The sequence below is a fragment of the Bubalus kerabau genome, chromosome 12 (assembly GCF_029407905.1).
Source record: "Bubalus kerabau isolate K-KA32 ecotype Philippines breed swamp buffalo chromosome 12, PCC_UOA_SB_1v2, whole genome shotgun sequence".
NCBI lineage: Eukaryota > Metazoa > Chordata > Mammalia > Artiodactyla > Bovidae > Bubalus > Bubalus kerabau.
The window spans coordinates 90,376,188-90,399,399 of NC_073635.1; the positions used below are offsets into that span (position 1 = coordinate 90,376,188).

The window sequence follows — 23,212 nt, forward strand, 5'->3', positions numbered from 1 at the left end:
CGAGCATGAGGCCCCTGACATCACTCCGTCCCTCGCGCTGTGACCTGTTCAGAGACTCAGGGAGCTGCCAGGGCCCCTGGGGGCTGTCGCTCCTGTTTCTCTCCTCAAGGGCCAGCACCAAGGCTCGCTCTCTCGTACGGGGCTCAGTCGGTCAGTACGAGGCTCCTCCCGGAGGAGCTTGTGTTGCAGGGGCAGGTCCTGCTGGAGGGCCTGCACTTGCTTCCTGACCTTGTTCCACGAGCAGGAATTGTGCCCCGGCCTGTACGGTTAGGGCGGCACCAAGGAGGCGTCCAGTGATCACACTAAAACTGGCCTGTGCCCAGGGAGGGAACCAGCCTTGAGAAACCTCTTTCTGACTTGCTCCCTGCGGGCTCCTTCTGAGCTTGGGGCTCCCTGTCTGGGGGAGGGGGACAGAGCCCTGAGCTGGGGCTGCCTGTCTGGGGGAGGGGGCAGAGCCCTGAGCTGGGGCTGTCTGTCTGGGGGAGGGGAAAGAGCCCTGAGCTGGGGCTCCCAGTCTGGGGGGAGGGGGCAGAGCCCTGAGCTGGGGCTGCCTGTCTAGGGGAGGGGGACAGAGCCCTGAGCTAGGGCTCCCTGTCTGGGGGGAGGGGGCAGAGCCCTGAGCTGGGGCTGCCTGTCTGGGGGGTCCAGGCCCCGCCCTGAGCTAGGGCTGCCTGTCTGGGGCATCCAGGCCCCGCCCTGAGCTGGGGCTGCCTGTCTGGGGCGTCCAGGCCCCGCCCTGCCACCCAAGGCTCTAGTCTCTCTTCCATGGTGTCCGGGCAGAGATGGGTCAGACGCAGGTCGTCTGCGTTCCGGGAAGTCTTGTTCTTGTGATTGTGTGGAGGCCGAGAGACCCTCTGGTCCGAGCTCACAGTTTTACATTCTTCTCTGTTTAGAGACCTTTCCCCAAGTCCTAGGATCACTCACTGTTTTTTCTCTTTGGAAGCCTCAGGGCTTTGCTGTCACTTTTTATTTTCAAGTGGGCCCGCTGTGTCATTTCCACTGGCAGTCCGCCTTGAAGGCCCCCTCAGCCCCCAGTGGGGGTGCAGCTGGCACTTCCTTGAAGAGCTGGGGGGGAGGAAGCACAGGTTCCTGAAGGGCCCAGGGGGATGGGTGGGGGCAGGGGTGGAGGTAGGGAGTAGGGATCGACCTTGCAACCGAGTCCAACTGCCCGCCCCCCCCCCAACAACACACACACACACACCGGCCTCTACACAGACCAGCATGAAAGCCAACCCTGGGAAGACCCTGCCCGCGGGTCCCGCCCACGCTGACGACTCTGTTTCCCACCCGCAGTGTGCCGGGGAGGAGGACTGGGTGGACAGCCGGACAGTCTACGTGGGCCACCGGGAGCCCCCGCCAGGCGCCGAGGCCTACATCCCCCAGAGGTACCCGGACAACAGGATTGTCTCCTCCAAGGTGAGAGTCCGCCCGGGACTCCCCCCGCGGCTCCTTGGGCCCTCAGAACTCCCGAAGCTGGGACCACCCGCCCCTGAGTGGCCAGGCTGCATGCTCATCACCACCCCCAAATCACCCCTCAAACGCTGTTAGGGCGTCACAGCACCTCCTCCTCACTTCGCTTCTAACTGTGTAGTGTTTAAGGGTCAGATTTGAAGTCTAGGGCTCAGATCCTCCCGGCGACACTTACCAGGTGTCTGGCCACCTGCCAGGCTAGAGCGCCCTCCTCTGTAGAACACACGGCACAGGGGTCGCCCGTGCCACCAGCCTGTGACGCCTGGCGCTGCTGGTCGTGGTCCAGAGGAGGCCCTCGGATGGGGACCTGGGGCCTGAGCCCATAGCGGTGGATGTCTGTGGATTCAGACCAGGTGTTGCTGAAGGCTAGACACACGATCATTTTCATTTAAAAACAGCCCAGGATGCAGAAAATACAGCTTAGCTTGTAAGAAATAAATTTACAAACGGGTCTGGAGAATATGTTGGTGTATCTATGTCTTCTTGGAAAGAAAATGTTCATTTCTACCTTGGAAGACTGTCAACAGTGGCTCCTTAAGGGCACAAACGCCTGTGCTGAGTTAAATCTCCAGCCTGATCTGTGATTGGTGAACAATGTGTGATCCACGTTCTGTTCCCTTTTGAGCAGAACACGGTAGAAGAAGGAAAAGTAAGAAACGACCCCAAATGTGTGATCCCTTCCCTTTGATTCTGACCTCACACCGAGCCCCCCAGCCAGGGCCTTCTCAAACCTCAGCTGCGTACCCCCTGCCCCAGACTCAGAGGACGACGGGGCGTCGCCAGTTCACAGCGTGGTGCTTGGGCACACAGGGCACGTGGCTGCCAGCTCTGCCCTCGTCACCGCAGCATTAAACGTCCAGCTCAGGCTGTGCGGTCTCTCCCCTCCGTACACAAGACTGAACTCCTTGAGACCTCCGGGCTTGCCTTTCCAGGAGATCGTGTGTTTTTAGAGTACCCGAGTGCACCTGTGCCGGAGCCCTGTAGGGTACAAATGGCCACAGCCTCGCCGGTTTCCGGACGCTCTGGGTTTCCTCTCCGCGGCCGGCGAAGCAGAGTTGCACTGGGCTGCCCCTGTCTCCCCGGTGCCACGTGAGGAGGGGGCAGCCAGGCAGGGCTGCTTCTCTGTGCCTGGGGCCCCTCCAGCCCACGGTAAGGACAGAACCCAGAGGGGATGAGAGCGGCCAGGGCCGGCTCACGGCTGATGATGCACGCCTGGGCTGTGGTGTGAACGGGGCACGAGGTGGGGATTGTGGTCTGGACTCACAACTCCCCAAGTTGTGTGATGGGAAAGCGATGCTCCGCCCACCTCAGACGTCTCAGCTCCAGCGCAGCAAGAAAGTACCCACTTTGTTCTGCGCTGTCCTGCTCTGGGGTTCAGCACCGAGGGCTCTGGCGTTAGGTTCTGTTCTACTGATGATATCAGCGAAAGGCAGGACCTGACAGACGGATGTGGGTCAGAGTGCATCACTGTACCTGTTATGCAAAGTATTACCTTATATTGTGGCCCAAGTGTCTGAGCAAGTATTTGGATCATTACCACTCAGCAGAGATAAAAAATGTGCGATTGGCCCACTGTTAACTATTTGCCAGCTCTCATGTGCAATAAAGACCTCATTTCATTTTATCCATACAGTTCTGATGATCCATGCAGTCCTGACTGTTTAAACCATCTCACTGGATTCTCAGTTTTCATGCTGCACATTGTCAGAGTTTAACACCGTATTACTGATAATCAGCAGTAATAACTTAAGATGGTGATTTATTCCGTAAAATATGTGGCTCACACAACATAATGTCTAAGCTGCAGCACAGGCCTCCTACACCCAGTAAGAATAAAGTAATCATTTAGGTGGTTTTAAATTCCAGATCTGTGTGGTTCCCTGGTAGACTAGGATTTAGGAAACGGAAAGGGCGTCCTGAAATAGTAGCATTAAAATAGATTAAGACTGATCTGCACATTTGGAAGGATGGTAGAAGATGGCCTTCTGTAATAGATTCGTGGCGCTTTCTAATGTGGAAGCTTGCAGACACGCAGGAGAAGCGGGGGAGTCTGCGCCCAACCACCCGCTGTCTGCACGCACCAGCAGGTGCCCGGGGTGTCCTCTGTGCGTCTCTTTTCTACCTCGAGACCATTCTGAAGCAAACCCTAAACGATGTACAACCTCCATCTATAAATATTTCAGCAGATAAAAGATGGGTTTTGAGTAGGACCCTTCCCGCTAATGTGACTTTGCACTGAGTAGTTTGTTAGAGGTGGGGACGTGTTCTGACTTCCTGGGTGGTGAGTATGCTGGTCTGGGTTCTGGAGACAGGGTGGGCTTCACGGGATGGAGCCTTGAGGGCAGTCGCACTTTGGGATCGGGATCTCTAGGAAGGGAGCTTATGAAGACTGAAAGGTCATTCTAGGTTGGTCACAGAATCACAAAAATGAGACACAAATGCTGTGGTATGACATATCTTATATTTCTTTTAATAGCTCCTTTTTAAAGTTAGTGAAAAAGTAATTTCCTTATGCCCAAGAACACTGGACTGGGCAGCCTTTCCCTTCTCCGGGGGATCTTCCTGACCCAGGAATCAAACCAGGGTCTCCTGCATTGCAGGCAGATTCTTTACCAGCTGAGCCACCAGGGAAGCCCTGCTTATGGCCCACTTAAGACAAAATACATCTCTCTCAAACACTTACAAAGATTGATTTGTTTGTGCTCTTTCTCAAGTTATAGAATCTCAATGACTCTGTCATTTCTGAGACCAGTTTGAGCCAGAGCTTCAGTCCTCACCACATTCCTTTAAGGCGCACGCTATTCTTTTTTCTTTTGGTCTCGCTGTGTAGCAGCTGGGATCTTTGATCTCCGGCCAGGGATTGAACCCACGCTCCCTGCAGTGAAAGCTCCAAGTCCTAACCGCTGGACCGTCAGAGAAGTCCTTGACACACACTGCTCTTTTAATCATTTTATAGACAGAAAGGGTAGAACTCGGACATTTTAACCATGAAACTCTTCTTAAGCTACCTTGCATTACCTTGAATTATCTGGGACTGGGCAATTCAAATACGCTGCTTCAAGGCTGTGTTCTGTGTTGGCAGTTTCTCTGTATGGTCAAGAAGTTGATAAAATGTCTACACACACTCTCAGCTTTGTTTTGTATCAGAAACTAGTCATTTTTCACTTTGAGACCCAGGGCGGCCTACCGTGTGGCAGAATAACTACGCGGTGTGAAGTGTGGTCCTGACGACCCCGTTCTGTGTTTCTTCTCTGCAGTACACGTTTTGGAACTTCATACCCAAGAACTTATTTGAACAATTCAGAAGAATAGCCAACTTTTATTTTCTTATCATATTTCTGGTCCAGGTAAGGCTGGTCACCTTTTCCTCTTGCCCCAGATGTAAATATAAATAAGTGACATTTATTCTTGGATGATTGACTGGTTTGCTGATAAAGAGGGAGCATGGACTTGGTGCCCCTTTATCTACAGACCCGTCACCTGCTTTCTTCAAAGACAAGCATGTTGGTTCAGAGAGACCTGTTAACTAGAGCATGGGTGTGAGCCCCGTGTGCGTGAGCTGGTCTGGCTGCCTTCTGCCCTCATCCTCCAGTCCTGATGGGAGGCCAGGAGCTTCCTAACCTTTAGGAGGACTTACTCGCTACGCTCCATGTTATTCCACTTATCCCCAAATCACGATGTTGTTCTTGTTGTTCAGTCACTAGGTCGTGTCCGACTCTTTGCGACCCCGTAAACTGTAACACGTGAGGCTTCCCTGTCCTTCACTATCTCCCTAAATCATGTGCATGCTCCTAAAAAAAACACTAAAAGGAAGAGCGTTAACAGGAAGAAAGTGGAAACCACAGTGAGATGTGGATAAGGAAACAGGTCAGGCGTGCTTTCAGATCAGCAGCCTGACTCGTCTCAATCAGACAGAATACAGTGGAAGGACTTTAAAAAATTTCCCCCCAGTAATGTATGCAAATAATGTCGTTAAAGTGTGGCACCAGAAGCAGAGGGTGAATTGAAATAACAGGCGCGCTGGAATTATCCCGTGTCCTTGCTGCTGCTGACGTGCCCTGTAATAAGGAGAACTGCCCTCGGTTTTCTAGTAAAGGAGGATGGTTTACCTTGTATCATTTATCTCCAGTGGTGGGATAGAGTGGGGCAACAGCCAAGTGAGTTAACATGAGTCAAAGTGGATGCTAGCTACGAGGTGTCCAGGGCCAAGCAGTCCATCTAAAGCCCCTCAGAAGGGTTTCCGAAGCTGACTCACCCACCCTGTTTCCTGCAGCTGATTATCGATACTCCCACGAGTCCGGTGACAAGCGGTCTCCCGCTGTTCTTCGTCATCACGGTCACGGCCATCAAGCAGGTGAGCTTTGCAGATGCGGGCGGGAAGGAGGAGGGTCCCACAGAGGGTCTGCTACAGGGGCCGTGCGTCATCCAAAGCAGAGTCTGCTGGCTCGTTTCTGCCAGTTCACGGGACGTTGGGCTCACCTCTAAAGTTCACGTCTGTAACTGGTTTAGATGGACTCTTGAGTTAAAACAAGGCAGGCTGAATAATTTAGTGCTCGTTTGCTGCCCTGAGAGTCCGAGGAGGAACCTGTCGTCCTCACGTTGAACCGCGTGCAGTGGCCCCTGAGTTGCTTGCCTGCCAAGTCCCACACTGCCCAGACCCGAGGAGTCACTCCTGCAGAGGCTCTGAACGCGGCCCCACATGTAGCACAGCCCCGCGGCTCCTGACTCGGGGTGGATCCTGCACCCTCTGCAGCCCTGACTGATGAGCCAGTGACCCACGGGAGAGCAGTTCACCTGCTGTTCCCATGACCTGTTCACTGGGGGTTAGTGCTTAACCATCAGCTCTGTTCGGTTCCCACCATTTGGAAGAAAGCCGCGAGTCTCACTGTCCAGCCCCCTCCTCCAGCCCCGGCTCCTGGCAACTGCCAGTCCACTCTCGGCCTACCCTGGGCGTTTGTATTAACAGAATCTCACCTTGGTGACCTTTTGTGCCTGACTTATTTCACTGAGCGTGTTCTCAAGGTTTATCCACTGGTAATGTGTGTCAGTGATTCACTCATAGATGAATAATACTCCACCGTGTGTGCAGACCACGTTGTATTTATCCAGAACCCACTTATGGGTATCTGGGTGCTTCTCCTATTCTGGCTCTTCTGGAGAACACTGTCAGGAGCAGTCACGCGGAAGCTTTGTGTGGACAGAGCTTCTTGGTTCCCCTGCGTGCATACAGAGGAATAGAGTTACTCTAATGTTGAAAGTATTTTCCAAGTGACCACGGCATTGGACGTTCCTGCCAGCCCTGTGTGAGTTTCCAGTTTCTCCACGTTCCCGCTGAGCCTTGTCGCCCGTCTTCCTCGTGTACACTCACCCTAGTGGACGTGAAGTGGTACCCACTGTGGTTTTGCATTTCCTTCGTAAAAACGATGCTGGGCATCTTTTCATGAGCTTATTGGCCTTTTGTAAATTTTCTTTCGAGAAATACCTTCAAGTCATTGGCCCAGTTTTAAATTGGATGGTGTCTTATCCCTGAGACAATTTGTATGTTCCAGATACAGGTCCCTTATCTCCTGCATACTTTGGAACACAATGATGTTTGCATTGAAGTATCTGAAAGGCAGTATCTAAATTCTCGGTGGTCACGTTGTTGCTGACGAAGCCGTGCTTTCTGTGTTAGTCTCTAAATAAAACATAAAAGCGCTGAAGGCCCATCACAGGAGGCGCGGCGCCCGCGCTGACCCTGAGCGGTAGGAGTCACGGCAGAGCGACTCCTCCCGACCAAGAGAACACGAAGAGCCGAGGCTCAGGGCCACCTTCGTGAACGTGAGGCCAGTGCCCTGCCCGTCTGCGTGGTGAGAGCGTCTGGACTGGTCAGTGTTTGATCCAGAACGGGAGCGGCATCGAAGGCTTCCCCTGTGATTGTCTGGGTTTTGTCTTCCACTCGCCAGTGATCCGCATATACAGATTTGAACGGCGATATGATTTGACCTGTTGCCCATGAAATTGGCTTTGAATGTAGAAGTCTGAAGAGCGGACGGAATGAGAATGTGGCCGTGCAGGCGTCCACGCACGCTGACGGGGCGTGGCGGGCCATCTCGGGGACCGTGTGGGGTCTGAGGAGCCTGAGGACGAGCATCAGGGGCCTCTGTCACAGGCGGAGCCTGGCCTGTGCGTCTGACGCGCCCTGTGTGAGCCCGAGGGACAGGCCGGGGGGGCTGGAGACCCCAGTCCTGACCTGAGCGGGCTCTGCCCCGAGGCCGTGGTGCCATTGAAGCTGAAAGAGCATGGAGCCTCCTGAGAGCACCCTGATTGCGTTGCAAGGGGCGTCCCCATCCCTAAGGGGGTGCCCTGGAGCATCCTGCCCTGCGGCCATGGCTCCTGGGGGTGGGGGGCGTGCAAGGTGCCCAGCAGAGAGCGGTGGCCATGGCTCCTGGGGGTGAGACTTTCCTGCCACTTCGGCCAGGACATGGTGCCAGGTGGGTGGGGGCGCTGCCCTCTGCAGCCTGGGTCTGCCCTGGCTCTACCCGGGGCGACGGGCCGGCAGCCCCGAAGGGCTTGAGGAGGTGGAGGATTCGGGGCTGTGCCCTTCCAGGACTGCCTGGCCCTCAGCGGCCCTGCCAGCCCCCTGCCTGCATGCTGCCCTGCGGCCCTCCAGGCTGAATCCCGGTTTCGGGGCCACCTGCTGCCAGCCGGGGTCTCCCTCAGCCCTACTGGGCGTCCTGGCCCCGCTCCACGTAGAGAGCCCCTTCCCCGGGGACCGCAGCCCAGCCTCCCCCGGGCGTGGAGCAGCCCTTGAGTGTGGCCGCCCGGCCGGAGCAGGCGAGGGCTCACGGGCGTCTCTCCTGGGTCCCGGCAGGGCTACGAGGACTGGCTGCGCCACAAGGCGGACAACGCCATGAACCAGTGCCCCGTGCACTTCGTGCAGCACGGCCGGCTGGTGCGGAAGCAGAGCCGGAAGCTCCGGGTGAGTGCCCGCGGCGCGCGGCTGTCGTGCCTTTGGCAAAACTTCTGTCTGAGATTGCTTTAGTCACTGCGTGCAGACCGCCCTCTTCCCCAAGTACTGCTCCCTTTAGGCAAGCTCCTATCGGTGTTTTCAACCTCTTTCTTCTGTGGGTCAATTTTTAAAGCTGTAATCGACTGTAGAGTAGGTTTAGGGTCTCAGCGACCTGAGCGGTAGGTGGGTCCACCTCCAGGACGTTTCTTTATGTAGATGGGGTCACACAGCCTGTACCTGCCAGACTGGCTTTCCTCTCACAGTCGAATTCCCTCGGGGCTCACCAAGGGTGGGCATCTGGACGCCTTTCTTTGCTTGGAGAGCCTGTCGGGGTGGACCGGGGAAGGGTTGGGGATGTTTCTCCAGGTTGGGGCCATGACGAATAAAGCTGCTGTGAGCATCTGTGTAGAGGTTTTTTAACGTGAATAGTTTCCATTTCTCTGGTATAAAAGTCAGGAGCTCAGTTGCTGGGTCATCGTGGGAAACCCCGTCTTAGTGGAACAGGAACAGCCCAGGAGAGCCTGCCCAGCCGTGTGTTCCCACCAGCTCTGTCCCAGCACTCCCAGCAGCGCTTGGCGCTGTCTCTCGTCTCTGTGGCCCTGATTCTGCGTGTGGTTTCAGTGTGCGCCTCCCTGGTGGCTGGCGAGTGGCTCACGCCTGCTGTTTGCCCTCAGGGCATCTTCTTCCTGAGACATCTGTTCTCGCTGTTGTTGCTTCTGTTCAGTCCCTCAGTCAGTCCGGCTCTTCGTGATCCCGTGGACTGCAGCCCTCCGAGCTCCCTGTCCTTCACTGTCTCAGCAGGTGTTCCTTCTGCCCAGAACTCCTTTTTCTCTGGTGTGTCATTCACTTCAGTTCAGTCGCTCAGTCGTGTCTGACTCTTTGCGACCCCATGGACTGCAGCACACCAGGCCTCCTTGTCCATCACCAACTCCCAGAGTTCACTCAGACCCATGTGCATTGAGTCGGTGATGCCATCCAACCATCTCATCCTCTGTCGTCCCCTTCTCCTCCTGCCCCCAATCTTTCCCAGCATCAGGGTCTTTTCCAATGAGTCAGCTCTTCGCATCAGATGGCCAAAGTACTGGAGTTTCAGCTTCAGCATCAGTCCTTCCAGTGAATATTCAGGGTTGATTTCCTTTAGGATGGGCTGGTTTAGGATTTGTGGCCCTTGCCCACTTCCTGCTTGGTTCATTGAGGGTTTTTACTGTGGAATGTTGAGAGTTCACACATGGTCTAGACACTGGTCCTCTGCCAGAAATACCTTAATGGGGTATTTCGCTAAGCAGAGGCTCTTCATTTTGATGAAGTCCAGTTCACTGCTTTTCCTTATATGCATGGTGTTTTTAGTGTCAAGTTAAGAACTCTTTGCCAAGGCCTGGTGGCCAAAGACTTTCTCCTATTTGTTTGGGTTTTTTTCCCCTTAAAGTTTTTATAGCTTTAGATTAAGTTCCTTGTCGATTTTGTGTTACTTTTTACGTGAAAGTCCTTTTTGCCCGGGACTGCCCGAGCGCTCCATTTTGTCTGTTGGGAAGGCTGTCCCTCCTCCATCGACTGGCTTTTGTACCTTTGTCCAAAGCCCGTTAAGCCCATTTTGTCGCAATGGCCTGTGCCAGTCCTCTGCTGGAACCGCACACTCCTTTTCACTGTGGCCATGTCCCAGGCTTTATGCCCATGGGATGACCGCTCAACTCATCCTCCTGGATGGAGTTCAAATATTGCAAAGTATTTCTATCATAGCAGAATAGAATATTGCAGAACATTCTTTCATCATGCCCTGTGGCGTGTCCAGGGTCTAAGCGTCCAGTGGTGTGTCGACCTCCCCGGTCTCTCCTGGGTTTGGGCCACGTGCTCCAGAAGTGACCCTTCTCAGCCACGTCATCCACACGCTTTCCTTCCAGTGATGCTGTGACGGCGTCCATGGGAGCCCCGGCCCAGAGGCCGGTTCCGGTTCACAGCGCTGTCTGTCGTCTGTCCTGCAGGTTGGGGACATCGTCATGGTCAAGGAGGACGAGACCTTCCCCTGTGACCTGATCTTCCTGTCCAGCAGCCGTGCGGACGGGACCTGCCACGTGACCACCGCCAGCCTGGATGGGGAGTCCAGCCACAAAGTAACGTGCCTGTTCTCTGCCCGTGGGACCCCCTCCTTCCCCTGGGAGCTGTGCTCCTGTGGCCGGAAGCTGCACGGGGAGTGAGGCTCTGTGTTCAGGGACCCCTCCTTCCCCTGGGAGCTGTGCTCCTGTGGCTGGAAGCTGCACGGGGAGTGAGGCTCTGTGTCCAGGGACCCCTCCTTCCCCTGGGAGCTGTGCTCCTGTGGCCAGAAGCTGCACAGGGAGTGAGGCTCTGCGTTCAGGGAGACCAGGGACTGTTTCCTCTAGTTTGCGTCTCCTTGATTCCCACTTTCTTCTTCCCACCCCAGCGCCCTAACCCTCAGCCTCTTCAGGTAACAGAAGCAAGTCCACGTTCCTTTTTAGCTGCTGCTTAGCGAGGGCACCCAGTTAAGGATGTAAGGAATAGATTGTTAGAATTTGGACGTTTTCATTTTACCTGTCAAAATCAGTGACTTCACCAGACTGGAATTGTATGGAAAGTGAGTCTCGATTTTGCCCGCTTATTACTTCAATGAGCATCTTTTTGTTAAAGTATCTTAGTAAGGATTTTCAGAAATGATGATTCATTTCTTACATTCAGTGTGGAGTTCTGTACTGGCAGCTGGTACTAAACAATTTTAATGATCACAAACGAAAAGCACATCGCTGTTAATTTTAAGGATTTCACTGTTTTGAAAACACGGACTCTTGCAGGGAGTTTATGAAAGTGAGCCTGGCCTGTGGGTCCAGCATTTCTGAGGCTCTGGCTCCCGTGGACACAGGAGCCTCCCCGAGGGGCAAGCCCTGAAGGGCACCCTGCTCCTCCCCTGTGGATGACCACAGTCTCATCACATGAAGCCCATGGGGTTTCCACACTCACTCTCACGTTTTCTACATCCCGAATCCCCGGGGAGGAGCCTTGCGGCACAGTCGTGTGTACGGAGAGCAGTTTTGGGTGGAGGGTGCTCGGTGTTCAGTGGCGTCAGAGTTGAGGGGTCGTGTCCGCTCCTCCCCAGCCCAGGCGAGCCATTCACACCTGACCACCGGCAGTGGGCTGCCGTCCACACCCCCACCCAAAGGGGGACGTCCCTGCCCAGATGCGGCCACCCTTCTCGGGAGCAGATGCCTCGAGGGTCTGGTGCATCACTGCGGTCAGGGTGAAGCCACACCCGTCCACACGTGGCCCGTGGCAGACGTCTGTGTGTGGGCTCCTGGGCTTAACGCACCGGAGCCGTCTCCTCAAGAGCAGAGGAGGAGCCCTGCACTGGTCACACCTGAGGAGTGCTCCTGTCCGTCAGATGTGGACAGAGCTCTCGTGAGGACAGTTTAGAAGCTCCCCAGTACGGGATGCACCGGAGCTTTCACACGTTAGCCGGATGCTGTGATCGTTCCCCCGTCATTCTGAATCCTCACACGCTTGCCCGAGCTTGCTCGTCAGGGTTGGGGAGGAGATGGCGTCCTCCCAAGCCAGCCCACCTGTCCACCATTCCTGGTACCCTCAGGGCCCATCTTCGCAAAATGGGGTCCCAGACCAGCAGCACCAGCAGCCCTGGGATCCGCTTAGAAACGTGGTTCTCAGGTGCCACCCAGACCGTTGGCCTCGGAGACTCTGGGGCGGGGCTGGGGCCATGGCGTCTAGTCTGGATAGATGAACCCAAACGTCTATTTTTGGAGGAGAACTGGGTTAGGTGAGGACACTGGCTAAGGATACTTTGCTGGTGCCTCTTGGATGCGGGAATCGTGCACAGTGGCACCTGCAGTCTTGTAACCATTCTACGTCTGCAGACTCTGTCCCATATGGCAGCCAGGCTTTGCACTCAGGCTTATTTATGTGCATAGACACTTAAGCACTGGGGCTGCCCCAGGACGGGGCTCCCACTGCGGGGAGATTGTGTTGCTCGTTTGGGCTGTGACCCCCCATGTCCTGTCCGTCTGCAGACCCATTACGCGGTTCAGGACACAAAGGGGTTCCATTCAGAGGAAGACATCGACAGTCTCCATGCAACCATCGAGTGTGAGCAGCCCCAGCCCGACCTCTACAAGTAAGCCGGCCTCCTCCCCGGGTCCCTCCGCCCCGCCGCCCCCCAGGGCCTGGCTCCTGGCTGGTTGGGGGTGGGTGTGTGTGTGCATCACTGGGGAAGCCCAGTCCCCTCCAATCTCTAGCTCTCTGTACAGATACTTGAAAAGGCTTCATGGAACTAAATGTGTTGAAGAAAAATGAATTTTCTGTGCTTTGAGGAAGTCATTTTAAGGAATCTCATTTAAGTCATTTAAGTCGTGGGCTAATTAGAGCAAGTAAAAGCAGGGCGGGGAAGAAGCGTGGTTGAGCCCCCCACCCCTGTATTCCCGGGAGGACCTCAGCCCTTCTTAGAGAGGGAGGTATGGGGTGGGGGTGGTCCAGGAGCCAGGGTCTCAGGTCCTGTTCCCTCCCGCCCCCCTGCCGCCTCGGCAGTGACCTGACCCTCCCGCCCCCAGGTTCGTCGGCCGCATAAACGTTTACAACGATCAGAATGACCCTGTGGTGAGGTGAGTCCTCTGCTTCTTGTGAATGCTGGGGGGTTTCATGTCTATCGTTCAATTAAATGTGGTTCTATTCCTGATGAGAGCTGTTCATGGTCGCTGTCCAGTGGGTTTGAGGGGGTCCTTTCTGACCAGAGTCTGGGCTCTGTCCCGTGGCTGGTTTGAGGGGGTCCTTTCTGACTAGAGTCTGGGCTCTGTCCCTTGGCTGGTATCAGGGGGTCCTTTCTGACTAGAGTCTGGGCTCTGTCCCTTGGCTGGTTTGAGGGGGTCCTTTCTGACTAGAGTCTGGGCTCTGTCCCTTGGCTGGTTTGAGGGGGTCCTTTCTGACTAGAGTCTGGGCTCTGTCCTGTGGCTGGTTTCTCTGGTACATATATCTGGATGTGTTAACACACTAACCACACTGTGGAGAATGTTCTCCCGAGAGTCTGCTGAGGGCCCCATCACAGCAGATGAAGGGGTGGGTGCGGTTCCCCATTAGAAACACCTTCCGTAGCTGAACAGACTATGAGGCCAAATGGCTTCTGACTTGGAAGCCGTCTGATCGGCTGCGTGAATCTGCTCGTGGTCATCTCCGGGCACCTTCTTGCCCTGGACATCGGGGATGTGCCTCCCAAGGGCCCGTTCTGGGTTCACGCCCACCAGGGATGGGAACCTGCTGCCGGGGATGCGCAGTGACCAGTGTAGGTCCCAGCTAGGCATCCACTCCCAGACCGCTGGCGGCTGGGAGCTGACTCGGCCCCGAGGCCGTGGACCCCGCTCAGCCCGGGCATGGGCTCTGCGGCCTCCGCTTCCCAGGCCTGGGGACGTTTTGCCCGCGTGAGGTCTCGAGGTCTACACTGAGGGGACTGCCTTTGAAGTCACTCCTTTTCCACAAACCCTGCTGGTCAGAGATTAATTTTCCTCCAGTTCACACGTCTCCAGATTGCCAGTGTTCTGGTATTACCGTGTGTATTAAAGAGAACACTGGCCCGGAAGTAGAAAAGAAGATGGAAATTAATGTCGAATAAGTAGTTGCGGGGTTTCTCTCCTTGAGAGGCTCCAGGAATTGCTTGTTTTAAGGAAGCAGTTGGCACCTTCTGAGCATGTGTTTATCACCACTCTTCATCAGCAGGTTAGCAAGAGCTTTCCAGACCGATGGAGGCCTTGCCTTGGTCTTTCTTAAATACATATTGTTCTAAACGTGAATGACTGGTTAGTGAGGAGAAACAACCTGTATTCTCGTGCCTCATGAGGATTCGTTTGTATCTGAAGGAGGGTGGAGAGATTAGCCGGCTCCACAGCACCAGTGGGTGAACCTGGAGAAGTCAGCACTGCCTGGTTTCCTTATTTGATATTTGTACAGAGTTGACGGCTGAGTCTCTTGAGAGAGAATTACTGTTACCGTATTCTGATACTTTATCTAGTTTCGCTTGTTTTAGTATTTATACTAAAGTCAGCAGATTTTTAATATTTGGATGTTTAAAGATGTTTATAAATTTGTGGTGTGGACAGATAAGAATTGTATATCCAATTTATGGATCCTTTCTGAGTGATGTGTCTTCATCCTCCTGTCCAAACCAGGAGCAAAGTGCTTTTTAAAATAAGTTATTTTTAGACTCCACAGAGACACTGTATGAAGGGCCACTTGTTTCCATAAACACCTTGGACATGAGCTGTCGTGTTTGCCGACAGAGGCTGACGGTGCTTTTAACAGAAACGGACCGCATGTGTGTACCAGGGCGCCCCATCCCACGTGGCTGTCGGGCTGGGGACCACGCCCTGAGACCACGGACGGCCCTGGGCAGACCCCTCGGGTCAGGGCGTCCCAGCCAACGCGTCCCGCTGGGCAGTCCCTCTTTCTCGTCTTCACCCTGGTGTGGTCCTGAGCCGGGTCAGCTGAGTACACGGGATGCATTTACATTTATATCGTTCAGTAAGTCCTCAGCCTCCCTTGGTAAAAGGAAATCAAATGCTAATTGAATGAAAAGAAAACTTCAGCAAATTTTCCCCTTTACCCCAAATCCCTTTACTCTCCAAAGAAAATCAGGAGAACATTGTAGATGTAAAGTTAGTGAATCTGAATCTGCTTCTTATTCCCTTTCTGCTCTTGGGAAATAAGAAGAAATGATTACTCGGTCAACAGAGGGGACCACTGGCCCCCGAACCCCTAAAGGCAGAGTTTGTCGGCTGTTGAGTTGACTCATCTCACTGTTGAGTCCCAAGTGCTTGTTTTCACATGAATGGTTTTTAGCTGCCTCGGTCGCCCCAGCACAGCAGTGCGCAGGTCACTGCAGACTCACAGGCCAGCTGCGTCCAGGGCCTGCGGCTTGGCTGCGTGCTTGTGGGTGCCTCACTGAGCCCCCAGCGCCTCTCTGAAAGCCGGACTGTGTTAATGTGTGTGATGCCCCCAGGATGTGCTAGAAGCAGCTCAGTGAGCCACGGGCACCGCTTGGCATCCCCAGCGCAGCCTCAGATGTGACGCTTGTTGGGGCGGGTTTCCGGGCTGGTCTGTGGGGTGGCACTTCTGGGGAGGGCCCTGGTGCTGCTGGTGGTGAGACCCTCGCTGCTCTAATGGAGTGGCGTCAAAGCCTTCGGGGCCACCCAGTGGGTCTGGGGCCCTGATGGAGCTGACTGTGGGAATCTCCCAGCAGACAGTTCTTACTGTCCCCGGGGAAAGAGTGCCTGCCTTTCCTGGGGCTCGGCTAGAGTTCATAGTCCAGGTACAGGCGGATCTACACTGAGATGGTTTCCTCGTGAAATGCAGCGTCGAGCCTGTAAGCTGCTTCTCCATTATCCTGTTTCCGGTCATCCTTCTCTTTGCAGGTCATTAGGATCGGAAAACCTGCTTCTTAGAGGAGCCACGCTGAAGAACACCGAGAAAATCTTTGGTAAATGTTTTAATTAGTGAATTATTAACAATAGCTGCTAAAACTAAGGGCCCCGTAAGCAGTTAAAATCCATGGAGGTGCCTGAAAGTGTCTCTTTGTGCTTGGAGGTGCTGTGGATTTATAGTGGCGAAAATTGTCCTAAGAAAACCAGTCTCCACGCACGACCACAGTCCACCACGGACATGTCAGGGCGCTGCCTGCGTGCTGAGTGCCTGCAGTTGGTGACTCAAACATGAAGTCATGCCTGTGAAAGAATTCACACACGTTCTGCAGAAAATTCTTTTAATGGCTATGTTTCTTTGTTAGTAGCTTCCATTTCCAGTGGGTTAATTTTTATGTTTTAACTGATACACAACTAATACACAAGTGTGTCTTATTGTTGGGAAACCCAAATAACTAGAATCTGAACTTTTTTTTTAAAAAGTACAGATTGCTCCCTACGTACGCAGGAAGAAAAAAGGTCTTTGGTCTAAAGAATCTTTTTGTATGACTTTTTATGAATAGCTAGCTGGCCTAGAAAAATGTGAAGTATGATTTATTTTGTCCAGAATTCCGCGTGTGCCTCTCTGCATGTGACTTACCATGTAGCGGAAGACAGACACAGCTGTGCGGTTGCTCCGTCATCTACTCTCTGCTTTACAGGTGTTGCTATTTACACGGGCATGGAAACCAAGATGGCACTGAACTATCAATCAAAGTCCCAGAAGCGATCTGCTGTTGAAAAGTAAGCTCGTATATCCCATGGATTGAATCACGTAAAGAGCCTACAGCCATACCACCCTACTGCGCCCGATCTCATCTGAATCATGTAAAAAATCCGTGACTTCCACTGTTGCAAACCCCGGCAGTTGTGAAATCGTTTTCCTCTTGGTCTGATCAGCAACTCCGTGAGGTCTGACAGACGACGGTTGGGCTGATGATTTAGATCTTAGATCGACTATCTTATTTCATGGGGCTGTAGATGCCTTGCACCCAGCCACATCTGTAGACTCCCATCTGAGTGCAGACACCTGGGTCAAGGTCAGTTGTGGATTGTGGATGCCCATCAGGTCCTCCTGTGAAAAAGTTGAAATTACGTCGCTTTTCCTCACACTGAGGAAAGTGTGAGCAGAGCCAACAGTCTTCATTAAACAGTAAAATCCTTTTGATAATAAGTCAGGACAGAGTTGGGTTTGTAAGAAAATGTGGCCCAGGTGGTGTCTTCTTTGCCTCACAAAATACAGTGCGTCCCTAACCTGAGGTGGACGACTGGGTGACCACACGTTGTGAAGTGAAGAGATACTGGCTCCTTAGTGATTTGGGGGTGACGGTCGGGGCACCATTGTCTGCTGTTGGCAAGTCGACCTCCAAGTGGAATCCTGGGCCTCTGCCCACCTATGGCTGCATCAGCTGTGAAGTTGGGCTGTCGGTTCTTATTAAGGAAGGATGCTTAGTTTCCAGATGTCTGCATTGACAAATCGGTCTCAGATACTGGAAAATCAGACCTCCTTCATAGGCTCCTAAGGACTGGCTAAGGACTCAGCGGTTTTCCTACTCAAGGCGTTCGCTCGTTCCCTCCTGCCTTCCTCCAGGTTGGGAACGCACAGGTTGATGCTTCATGGTAGAAGACGTTGATTTCCGGGGGTTCTGTGAATTAAGAGCCTTAGACCATGCAGAAGCCCCCTGAGCAGGGCGGCCGTGCCCTGCACTCCTGTCCACCAGAGTTCCCTCTCCCCAGCTCTGTCCCTGTGGCCCCAAACACAGGCCAGCGGCCAGAGTGGACGCAGATGTAGACAAGCTTGCCTTTGCTGCTTGGACAGTTGGTCGGGGGGTCCCTTTGCTGTGTTGTTCCTGTCTGCTCGCAGCGTGCTCATTCTGACGTTCGACAGCCAGCTCGGGGTTCCTGGGGGAGCAGGCACCCAGTCTCCACGCCCGTCTTGTGTTTCAGATCGATGAATGTGTTCCTCGTCGTGTACCTGTGCATCCTTATCAGCAAGGCACTCATCAACACCGTCCTGAAGTACGTGTGGCAGAGCGAGCCGTCCCGGGACGAGCCGTGGTACAACCGGAAGACGGAGGCCGAGAGACAGAGGAACCTGGTACAGCGGAGGCGCCCGCCCCTGGGCGGGATGATGGGCTGTTGGTAGTAGACACGCAGGTGACAGTGAAAGAATCAGCTGCCCCGCCCCCCAGAGGCGCTGGTTGTTCCGCCTTCTTTGGGTATTTGAATATTCAGGTCTGGAAAATATCAGCTTCCATCCTAAATCCATAAGGATGAACCTTAAACCTTGGGAGCGTGGTGTCTTAACCACTGGACCACCAGGCAAGTCCCGTGTGTTAATTTGATTAAATCTCCTCTACTTAGGGGCTTCCCTGGTGGCTCAGATGGTAAAGCATCTGCCTGCAATGCAGGAGACCCGGGTTCGATCCCTGGGTCGGGACGATCCCCTAGAGTAGGAAATGGCCACCCACTCCAGCATTCTTGCCTGGAAAATCCCATGGTCGTAGGAGCCTGATAGGTTACGGTCCATGGGGTTGCAAAGAGTCGGACACGACTGAGCGACTTCCCTTCCACTTCCACTTGTTCTGCTTAAAATGGTGCCGTTTTCTGGCTGGGCCTACCGCATCTGCCTGAGCCATGTGCAGATCCCAGCCTGGGCCCCTGCCTCTTTCCTGAGCTCAGTCCAGCCTCCCAGGAGACTAAATGGCTCAGAAATAAGGACGAAACTAGACAGAAAAGCCGCTTATCCAGACCTGAGCTAGGTCATTTGTTGGAATCTCAGAGGAAACAATTATCCCCTGTTTGGTGTCCTCCGGGCTCTCGGCGGGAGGCCCCCGCTGTCTCCAGGTGTGACTCACAGGTGGCCCTCCCCCCACCCCGCCCACCAGCAGCACAGGTGTGGGGCCGCTCCCATCCTGGGCCAGCCTCGGCGCCCAAGTGGGCAGACAGGAAAGCAGGCGGCCCCCGACGCCCCAGGTGGTCTTCGCCTTTGGGTCTGAAGCACCTGCATTCAAAAGCAGCACTTGCTGAGCTGGGCCAGCTAAGCTGAGACAGGAAAGCAGGCGGCTGAGCTCCCGCTGTGCAGTGCTGGCCGTGACCACGCTGCGCCGTCTCAGTTCCTCAGAGCCTTCACGGACTTCCTGGCCTTCATGGTTCTCTTCAACTACATCATTCCCGTGTCCATGTACGTCACCGTGGAGTTGCAGAAGTTCCTGGGCTCCTACTTCCTCACCTGGGACGAGGAGATGTTTGACGAGGAGATGGGGGAAGGGCCGCTGGTCAACACCTCGGATCTGAACGAGGAGCTGGGGCAGGTCAGTGTCTCTGGAAGTGTCTTCTCTCGCTGGTTGGCGGGGGAGCCCCTCGCACCTGCGTCCTTGGGTTTCCAGAGGACATGTGACTCTCAGCCTGCAGCAGACGCCCTGGGTGTTCGGAGGGGGACGCTGCCATCCCTGAGCAGATACGACTTACACCCGAAAGACGGCAGCAGATTCCCCCTCCTTGTGTGAGAGAGGTGGTGCTTCTGTGTCGACAGGTTAGGCAGACTCGTGACGTTCACTCACCGCACCAGCTCACCCGTGGCCTTGCTAAGCGGTGCTGATTCTGCGTTTCGGGGGCCTGGGTTGGGGTGCACCGGCAGTGAGCCCCCAGCTCCCCAGCCGTCCTCTCAGGCCTCATGGCCCGGGGTCACCACCATCAGGGTGGGCAGAGTGAGACTGAGCTTCAGTCTCGGGCACAAAGCGAGTTCAAAACCCCTCCACTGAGCTGCTCCAGGCTGCCAGCTTGGGACCTGAGCTCTGTGCTGTCTTGACCTGCTGAGTGGGCGTGATAGCTGGGAGCTGCCCTGCAGAGGGCACGTGGGTGGGAGCCCCGAGCAGGAGCACTGTGGGGTGCTCCTGGAGTGCACTGTGGAGGGGGCGGAGGCCGGGGTTCCGCACCCCTCGGGGGCAGCACTGGCAGCAGAGCCGTGTCCGCAGGTGGAGTATGTGTTCACGGACAAGACGGGCACCCTCACGGAGAACAACATGGAGTTCAAGGAGTGCTGCGTGGAGGGCCACGTGTGCGTGCCGCACGCCGTCTGCAACGGCCAGGTGCTCCCTGACGCCTCCGCCATCGACATGATCGACGCCTCCCCGGGCGCCAGTGGGCGGGTAGGTGGTCGTGCTTCCCGCCCTCGTCCTGCCCGCTCCCTTCCCACGGGCATGTCTCAGGACACAGCAAGGGCACCTCCTGTCCCAGGGTCTGGGACTCGCAGGAAGAAAAGACGTGGGTGCAGGCGTCCCCGTGGGCGTCCCCAGTGAATCCGGCCGTCTCGTCGGGGCTGGAGACCGCTCACGTCACACTAAGAGTAGGGGACCCTGCAGACGTGCGTGCTCACGCATGGTCACACTCACAGACACGGGCACACCTGTGCTCACACAAGCTGTACAGTTGTGCACACGCACGCACGCACGTGCACACGCACACACACAGCCTGCCGCTGTGGCTCCAGGTCTCACTCCCTCAAGGAGGGCCGTTGCCCTCGTCAGCGGTCACCCAGGAGGCCCTTCCAGAAACTTGGACCTGCCGCCTCCCTGAGTCCACGTCCATCTCGTCTGGCCTGGACTCCGCCGCCACCCCCAGGGGCAGAGCTAACACTTCCCCACCCCCGACGGCTGCAGGCCCGGCTGCGTTGGTTGTCGTCTTCTGTTTGGGTTTCTTCTGTCTTAAGTGGACGTGCTTAGAGCTGTGGGTCGTGCTGTGTTTCAGGAGCGGGAGGAGCTGTTTTTCCGGGCCCTCTGTCTCTGCCACACCATCCAGGTGAAGGATGACGATGAGGTGGATGGGCCCCAGAAGTCACCGGACTCGGGGAAGCGCTCCGCATACATCTCATCCTCGCCCGACGAGGTGGCCCTGGTCGAGGGCATCCAGAGGTGCGTGTTGGGCGATTCTGGTCCTGGAGGCAGGGTGTTCTGGGCGTGTCCACCGTCACCGTGGACGTGTCCTGGGAGCATCCTGACCAGGCCCCTGGGCCTGGGCCGTTCTGCTGGGGTGGGGGCCAGGCGGTCACTGCCTCTGGGCTCAGGCCGTCCTCTGATTGCCACGGCAGTGGATGTGGGTTCCTCCTGCTGTCTTAGATGGTAGTTTCCCTCCTAATTTCTGCATAAACTAGAGGCCACTGCAAACACTCACAGACATTTTTAAGATGCAGTCTTAGAATCCTTTATGACAAGTCTTCCTCATCCATCCTAAAAAATTGATGTCCAGAGAGGTCAAGCAACTTCCGCAGAGTCCCACAGCGTGAAAAGGGCTGGGCTGGATGCTGCGGCTCTCTCACCGCTCGCTCCTGTGAGTCCTGTCCCACCAGCTCCTTCATGTCTCTTTACTGGGCGTTGTTGCTGCCTCCTGACACAGGGCTCCACGCAAACACTTGGGAGAACACTTTTCTCCAGATGGTAATTTCACGTCGTCCCGTTCTCATCGCCGATGACCCTGATTTAACTCTGAAGGTGCAGGATTCACTGCATAGCACAGAACTAAGCCAGAGCCTCCTAACAACTTGTAGCAGAATGTGAGCTGCGTAAAGAACCAAGTCACGCTGCTGTACATCTGAAACTCACCATAGAGTGAGCCCGCTTCCTTCAGTTAAAAAATCAGCAAGGGCTCTTACCTTCCCCTTCACTGCCCTCGGAGCATGGGCATCAGACACCCCTAGTCTAATTGGAACCATGTTTTTGTCGTGAACTAAACGCTGCATTTTTCCTGCAATTTGACAGTGATATCAGGTGTGTGTGTTGTGTATTCAACATACGTATTCACGAGCACCTAGGGGAGAGTTCTCAGAGCGAGTGAGATCTGTCTCTTGGAAAACAAGCGCTCAGGCAGTAAGGGACATTCAGTCGCAGGGCCCAGCCCTGAGCCGCCTCTCCTCCAGCAGCAGCTCCCGCCAGGCCAGCGGGCCCTGGCCCACGGGCTCCAGCGCCTTCGCTCTGTCAGGGCTGCTGCAGTGCTCGAGTGTGTCCTCCTCCCGTGAGCTCCTTGCACCAAGAGCCAGGCCTTTCCTCTAGCCCGTCGCTGGACCGGTGTGGGTGGAGCTCCCGCACCTGCCGGTGCTGGATGGATGTCACGAGTCGAGTGCCCTGCGGCCCCGTGTTGAGCTGGGGTGTGGTTTCCTTGTCAGTAGCCCGAGCGTCCGCCTGGAGACTGACAGGCTCCCAGAGTCCTAGTTCTGACGTCGTAACCGACCTCTGAAGGGCCCCCCTGATAGTAGAGACAGGGCCCAGTCCCCAGACCTGCTGCCCTGCAGCGTCACCAGTAGGAAACAGCTCATCACGCGTGACGCGCTGAGCGGCCGCTCCCACGTCCAGTTCCCTGGGCTCATGGAGATTTTTCTCAGACAGTGAATAAATTCAGCACTGACTTCGCCACGCAGCTTACAGTCTCCATTTTACTAGAAGCATTTCTTCTCCCAAAGGAAAGCTTTCCCAAAGTATGAAACAGAAATACCTGTGAGGAGGAAAGAGGTCCACATTAACCCCTGGGTTTGTCTGCCCTGCAGATTTGGCTTCACATACCTGAGGCTGAAGGACAATTACATGGAGCTGCTGAACAGGGACAATGACATCGAGAGGTGAGGACACCCCTGGATGGGAGGGGAATGTAGCATTGTCTTCCCAGCGTTTTCTTACCGGAGAAAATACCAAATTCTCTGTACTTTTCCCATGACTCTTCCTCCCTCTTCTCAGTAACGACCCCAAGAGCGTTGCCAGAACGCCCTGGGAGTCTGCGCTGGACACTTAGGCGCGGGGTCGGGTGGTGCTGCAGCGTCCAGCAGGCTTGGGTGAAGCCATGTGGTGTCCATCTCACTGCAGGAGTTCGGGAACCTTCTAGTCCGTTCTGACACCCCGAGGCCATGCTCTGACCCCCACAAGAGGGAAGACGTAAGGCCTCCCCCTGGAGTGGCCCCGGGACCCTGTGTCCTCAGAGCCCGTTCCAGGCCGTGGAGTGTGGGGTCCTGTAGAAACACTGAGCAGGAGATGGACTGGGGGGGGTTCCCTTTCCATATCGACCTTCAGGGACTGTCCAGCCTGAAAGTGCTGGTCCCGGGGACACGTGGTGTGTCTCGATTTTGACTTGGACGATGGGGTTGTCCGTCTCTCCTTGGTAATAAGCATTACTGGGCTGTCATGCAGATGGCGCAGTTGGTAAGGAATATAACCTTTGGTGACGATGATCTCAAAGAACAGGATTTTAAATTTCTGTTCTGGAAAAGTAGACTCCCACGGTGTGGGGGAGGTGGTGAACCCTTGACTCCAGA

The 23,212-nt window shown here is 55.1% G+C and overlaps 1 protein-coding gene across 2 annotated transcripts in view; it reads left to right on the forward strand.

Annotated features, from left to right (window-relative positions):
* Positions 1-23,212, forward strand: part of ATP11A (ATPase phospholipid transporting 11A) — a 103,006-nt gene that overhangs the window by 48,124 nt on the left and 31,670 nt on the right. For both annotated transcript variants that reach the window (XM_055543050.1, XM_055543051.1), the window contains exons 2-15: positions 1,294-1,416; positions 4,728-4,817; positions 5,744-5,824; positions 8,324-8,431; positions 10,441-10,569; positions 12,487-12,590; positions 13,024-13,074; positions 15,871-15,935; positions 16,578-16,659; positions 17,863-18,013; positions 19,032-19,229; positions 19,893-20,066; positions 20,665-20,828; positions 22,454-22,525. In XM_055543050.1, coding sequence (XP_055399025.1) covers positions 1,294-1,416; positions 4,728-4,817; positions 5,744-5,824; positions 8,324-8,431; positions 10,441-10,569; positions 12,487-12,590; positions 13,024-13,074; positions 15,871-15,935; positions 16,578-16,659; positions 17,863-18,013; positions 19,032-19,229; positions 19,893-20,066; positions 20,665-20,828; positions 22,454-22,525 — 1,592 coding nt within the window. The remainder of the gene's footprint in view (positions 1-1,293; positions 1,417-4,727; positions 4,818-5,743; positions 5,825-8,323; positions 8,432-10,440; positions 10,570-12,486; positions 12,591-13,023; positions 13,075-15,870; positions 15,936-16,577; positions 16,660-17,862; positions 18,014-19,031; positions 19,230-19,892; positions 20,067-20,664; positions 20,829-22,453; positions 22,526-23,212) is intronic.